Below are 6187 nucleotides of genomic sequence, written 5' to 3' on the forward strand. Positions count from 1 at the left end.
AGTGTGATACTTACATACCATGTTTTTCTCCCCAGTTATATATTGTTGGGGAGAAGTAGATAAGAGATATCCATGCATTTCCACCATAACATGTAGGTTGGACACTACAGGTGTTTTCTGGATTTTCCGATCTTCCTTGTGTTTCTTGGTAGAACTGGTTAGTTTGTTCAGATGGCTTGTACTAATGCGTAGCTGTTGAATCAGGGTGTGCTGATTCTGTCTCAGATCTGCCATGTAGACAGCAAAGGTGATACATGCAGACCCTGTGGATGTCAGTAGTATGTACAGACTCTTGTCCATAACAGTGATTTTTCTGCTTGGTTTGTTTTCGCTGCAGGACAAGAAGCTGATCAAAGCTTTCTTTGATGTGTTGGCTCACCCACAAAACTATTTCAAGTACACAGAGAAGCACAAGGAGATGCTGCCACGTTCCTTCATCAAACTCCTCCGCTCCAAAGTCTCCAGCTTTCTCAGGCCTTACAAATAGCCTCGTGGTGCTTTCATCAGCCTTCCAGGCTCCTCCACAACCAAGAAAACTTTCTCTTACACTTATTCCTATTTTTCAATGACTTTTGTTACAAATACAACCCTCCCCCCATCTCTCACTGTGCAGATTATAACCGTGGCTTTTCTTCAAACCTGAATTCATTGATGTTCTTGTCTATGGAAGGAGCAGTCAGCAGCCATGAGGAACTGAATCCCCATCCCCCTGTACTTTCCTAGTCTCAGCCTACAGAGATCGCATATCCCACTCGGTGATGCACTCTCCACAAGTGGCCTCTGCTGGGACCTGTAACTCTACAGCAGTTTCATCCTTCTCCCAAATATGCAAGTCATGCGCAGCCCCTTGCACTGCAGGGCAACTGCTAAAGGCCATTTGGGTGCATCTCTCTGCCTGACTGTCTGCTTGTAGAAAGAAACACCCCCGCTTCCACATCACGCCTGCAATTCTGGAACACAGATGAAATGCGGACTTCAGTTGCTAAGCAATCGGATTGGTCCAGCTGAACTCATTTGTAAAGAACTGAAGCCAAATGACACCCGAGAGATGAAAGGTTATGCCTTACAGATGCTGTTGTGGTTTTTAAAGGAGAAATAAAGTAAATCGAGCCCAGTCTTGCAGAGAGGATCCAAGGAAAAAATTATTAATAGCTGGGAGAAAGGAAAAACATTATTAATAGCTGGGAGAAAGAATGTATACAGAAAAAGTCATATCTGAGAAGTGTGAAAGAAAATGGCCCGTGGTTGGGATGGCAGTTTTGGTGGCTTAGGAGAGCATCATTTCTTGATTGACTTCTTTGCCTTTGAAGAAAGCATTGGCCTAGCCGCATTCTTATACCAGATGATGTCTGGAAAAAGGGGAGGAGAACTTGGTGAAAAGTGAGACTTTCCAATGTGATTTCCCCGATAGACACTCGCGTGGAGAGACCAGACTTCATACAAGCTCTGCCAAAGAGTAATTCAGTGACAAAAAAACAAGACAAAAAACAAGCAAGCGGTGTGAAGGGCAGGAGTGAGTGAATGTTTGTGCACTAGGATGTTCTCCTTTCTACCTTTTCATATTATTAAGTGCAATCATTTTGAGTTGTCTTTATATTATTTAGAGGGAAGTTTTTTTTCTACTAGAAATTACAATATTTATACCTGCCTGAGAAAAGAGAATGTGTGTGTGCGCGCATGTGTTTATACAAATGAAACAGAAAAGAACACAAGCAAGGATTGGGATAATTATGACTAAATGTGACTAGGTTTTCAGCTCTTGGAATCTTTTGTTTTCCTCACCACAGTAAAAATCCAGGCTAAATCCTGATGATTGAGACCCTTGATTATCCAGTGACCACTGAATCTACAGATGGAATATCCCCAAATGACTGAAAATTATATTTTGGCCACAAGCAGGGCTTGGGAGCCAATGCAGATGTTACCAAAGGCATGCACTATAGTCTTCATGAGACAGCACCATCTCAGAATGCATGTGGGAGATCACATTAGAATCATTCTCCAGTTTAAAACCTCCCAGCGTGCGTTGTTAGTTTTGCGGGGGGTGGGTGGGGGGATGTAGTCGAAACTTTCTGCTGATAAGTTAGTTTTGCATAGGCAAGGAGATTTTGATGTGTGGGATGAATTCAGATCTGAGATTCTCCATCTCTGTATTGAGGCTGTATAAGGTTGGATCCAGCCAGCATTTTCACCCAGGTTCATCCCACTCCCTTCCTTATTACAGCCTCAGTCCCATGTGACTTTTATCCATGCAGGTCCCACAATTCCCAGCATAGCCTTTTTATATATATATATATATAACCTTCCATTTCTACCAGAAAAAAAGAGTGGATAGAATCCAACGTAGACGTTTCAGTAGGTTTGATTTCTAACATGAAAGGTGATTGGGTTCAACCCTCCCTGGAAGTCATGCCCCTTCCTTTGTATTCAAAGGCACGCTTGTAGTCCCATGTTCCAAGGCTGAGCCCAGCATCAGACACAGGTTTTGGGGTGAGCCTGGGCTGATATTGTCCTGACTAGTGTGTCTTCTTTCCCAGTTTAAAATTTTCCTCCCTAAGGTCCCTTGCTTCAGTGCAAATACTAGTGACTAAATCCCAGTTCATATCCGTGCAATTGCTGCCTTCTCTGAGCCATGGGCTAAAATTAACAATCAGAGCTGTAATCTAAAGGCCTTCAACTCTGCACTTGGGCCACCTCATCTCCATTTGCTGTACTGGAATTTGATGCTTCCTTGCCTTGATGTCGATGGTTTGCTGCTCCTCCCTTTTAGGCTGATAACTGAATCAGAATCAGCTCCACTAAATTCACTGGGGTCCTTTCAGCATTGAAGTATTAATTTAGCATTGAAGAAATGCCTTTGAGATAAGCATGATCGTGGTACATGAGGACATTGGATCCCATCATAGCAGCTAAGCCACAATATGTGGCACTCGTTTTTACCTGATTGAGCTGTTACCTACTATATACATGCATTTGTTTATACTGGGGGTATTGTTTACCATAAGAGAGTATGGAAGAGGTGGAACCAGAAACTGGGATTAACTCTGGAGGCAAAACTTATGTTCAGTGCAGCTTAGATATTCTACTCGATTTCCTACTAGCTAGATCCCTGGTTTCAATTTTGTCCTTCTCCAAACCTAGAAAATACAAAGGTTTGAAAAGCTGAAAATTCCATCTCAACATAGGAAATGCAACCATTTTGAAACAACAAAGCTGAAATATTTATACCTGCATTTATGCAGTATGCCACAATACAGTATCTTCTGCAAAATAATGATGAAATGATGAAAAAAGGTGTAGTCCATAAACTTATTTGCACTTGATAAAATAAATTGTATCTGAACTTGTAAAAAGAAAAAGTTTGCATTTCATATTGTCTTTTTTAATTATTAAATGGAATTTCTTGGTGTTGTGTTGATCTTTCAAATGTGATTTCCATTGATTGTTTGTGTATTTCAAATGCAAAGCTTTATTGTTTAAGGTTTTGTTCATGCTTTTCCCTCTCCTTTTACCCTTTGGAAGCAAACTTGATTTTTGGACTTGGAAGGTAGTGCTTGTACATTTCTCCATGATGCCAAATCCGGATTGGAAATAAACACTCATCTTTCCTGCACCTGTCAGCAAGCACAATGAGAAAAAGAACACTGCAAAAGGCAACAGTGGGAAAAGCCCCTTTCCACAGCTAGAGACACTTATGACACTTCCAGATATTGCTAACACTATCAATGGGAGCACAACCTAGTCAGGAAAGAGGAAGAGCCTTGTAGACCCGTTTCCCTCACTTCTTACCACAGGGGTTGACAGCTATTGATGCCACTTTTGTCACAGCCGCTGAACATCTCTGCACCTCCCACAATGCTCATCCTGTGATTACATTTAGGCAGCGATCAGTATGAGAATAGACAGAGATATTGGCTGGCTAGCAGACAGCCAGTGTGTCTGCATGCCAGTCACCCACAGAAGCACTGCAGTCATTGGAGAAAGGAGTATTTGGAAGATCCTTCCCAGCCAAGGGTGCCTTGTAAATAAAAATTTTCATTTCTGGAAAATCATAGTCTATTTGCACTTATTTCCTTTAACAATCCTCCCACAAGCCCCTCTTGGAAATAACTAGTTATTTTGAGGGAAACATGGGTACTCCCAGCCCCATATTTTCCTCTGCAGATTCAACACTTGGATAGGGGCAAGGGAGAACTTGTAGATGCTTTCCTCTGTATATAATATTTCCTCTGTATATAATATTTTGTTTAGTTAAAGAGCTATATAAAAGTCTACCATGGCTACTAGTCATGGTGACTGAAGGGAGCTTCCACATACAGAGGCAGAAAGCAGTAGGGGAAGGCTTCAGTATCTATGACCTGTTCGTTTGGCCCTCCAGGGCAACTGGTTGGCTGCTATGTGAAACGGTATGCTGGAGGAGATGGACCAGTGATCTGATCCAGCAGGCTCTATTTATTTTCTAATGATATTCACAAACTCACGTTTGTGCCACAATGATTTATAAGTTAACAGAGGACAGGTAGATTTAATATGTTATCTACTCCCATTTTTATTTACCAGCAAGAATAAGCAGTAGTATGGCTGGGTTTAGTTTTCCTTGAAAGAGAAAGCACTGGAAACTTCAGGGTTTTTTTTATATTTAGAAAATAGGCAAGGGGAAGCCAAGAGGCACTCCTACAAGGCAGCAAATCTGCTACCTCACATCAGCCTGAAAAAGAGGGCCAGCCTGAGTTACAAGCCAATTATCATCAAATCTGATTCTCAACACAGCACCATATACAGATAGTTGAATCTGGAGACTGGGCCATAAAGACACAAGACATATGTTTCTATGTACCCGAGAAAAGCCTCAGGTTTCCAGAAAAATCTGAAATCTTAAAAAAACACATTGATGAGTTAAAACCATCCCAAATGACAGAAGCAATGCCTGTAACTTTAGAAACAAATGCTCTTGATGACAGTTGCTAGGCAACCACAACAGTATTACCAGTCTTTGAGCCTTGGTTTCTCTCAGGAAAAGGTAAGGCCCTTTTGACTTTTAAGGGAGGACTCATTGGGGCCAGGCCCAGCACAACCACATATGACTTCCTACCACACAACTGGAATGATATACCCAGGACTGGCTGCAACTGTTCAACAGCAGCCACCCCATAAAAGCCAGCATTGCATAGTGGTTAGAGACTAGGATCTAGGAGGCCCAGGTTTGAATCCTCACTCTAACATGGAAGCTCAAAGGGTGACCTTGAGCCAGTCACATACTCTTAGCCTAACTTACCTCACAGGATTGTTGTGAAAATAAAATGCAAATGAAACTTATGTAAGCTGACCCAGAAAATTAGATAATTGTGGAGAGGTCTTGCAAGAGGCCAGGTTAATTGCCTGATACTGCTGGGGCAAAAACCAAGGCAGGCTGTTCAGACGTTCAAATAATAGCAGGAAGTTGTGACTAGTTGGATGTACAAGTAAAGCTTTGAGGAAAGGAGCTTCTTGAAGTCAGTACTAATCTCATTAAACTCCTTCTTGCTGAAAGAGAAACTAGTGCCACAATAGCTGTACCAGAGCTGTAGTAAATTGCCATACACGAACACTTTAAAAGAAATAGGACAGGGATGAGGGAAACATGGAAAAGCAACAGACCGGGGTGAACATCATCTGATGTAATAACAGAATGAGCCATTCCTTACAATGGGTGGGGGGGAACCACCATACGGTTTATTCCAAATTACTATGCCATGATGCACCCTAAAGACCAACAGATTTATTGAGGCATAATCATCTGTGGGCTACCATCCACTGATGGTGGTTATGCTCTAATGAAGGGAGCTTCAGCCCATCAAAGTAGTACATTTTAATCTTTCAGCTGTCACAAGACTATTCCGGGCTACCAGTTGAACAAAATAATGGTCAGCCGGCAGCCTCATGTTGTTGCTCTGCAATAAAGACTTGACTGTAGAAAGGGAAGATACTTGCATCACCGTTAAGAAGGCCACTCAGGAGCTGATTCTGGGTCCTCAGATGTTCAGTATCAGAGCAGCCCTAGAAACATTTTAAATAAGTCAAGTCAATACAGCTCCTGATCCTTGATTTCTCTCTACAGCGGCCAGAAGAGGGAGACCAACGTCTTCTCTGGTCTGAGTTTGAACTACCCGGGCGGGGGGGGAGGCGGGGCTTCGTCCCACCCGTAAAG

At 42.3% G+C, this 6187-nt stretch overlaps 1 protein-coding gene across 5 annotated transcripts in view; it reads left to right on the top strand.

The window, feature by feature from the left end:
* Nucleotides 1–590, top strand: part of SCUBE3 (signal peptide, CUB domain and EGF like domain containing 3) — a 127606-nt gene extending 127016 nt beyond the window's left edge. For all 5 annotated transcript variants that reach the window (XM_056844024.1, XM_056844027.1, XM_056844026.1 and 2 more), the window contains one exon: nt 338–590. In XM_056844024.1, the coding sequence (XP_056700002.1) occupies nt 338–487 (150 nt within the window). In that variant the 3' untranslated portion in view covers nt 488–590. The remainder of the gene's footprint in view (nt 1–337) is intronic.
* Nucleotides 591–6187: the final 5597 nt, after the last annotated feature.

This window comes from Euleptes europaea, chromosome 2, assembly GCF_029931775.1.
Source record: "Euleptes europaea isolate rEulEur1 chromosome 2, rEulEur1.hap1, whole genome shotgun sequence".
NCBI classification, from domain to species: domain Eukaryota; kingdom Metazoa; phylum Chordata; class Lepidosauria; order Squamata; family Sphaerodactylidae; genus Euleptes; species Euleptes europaea.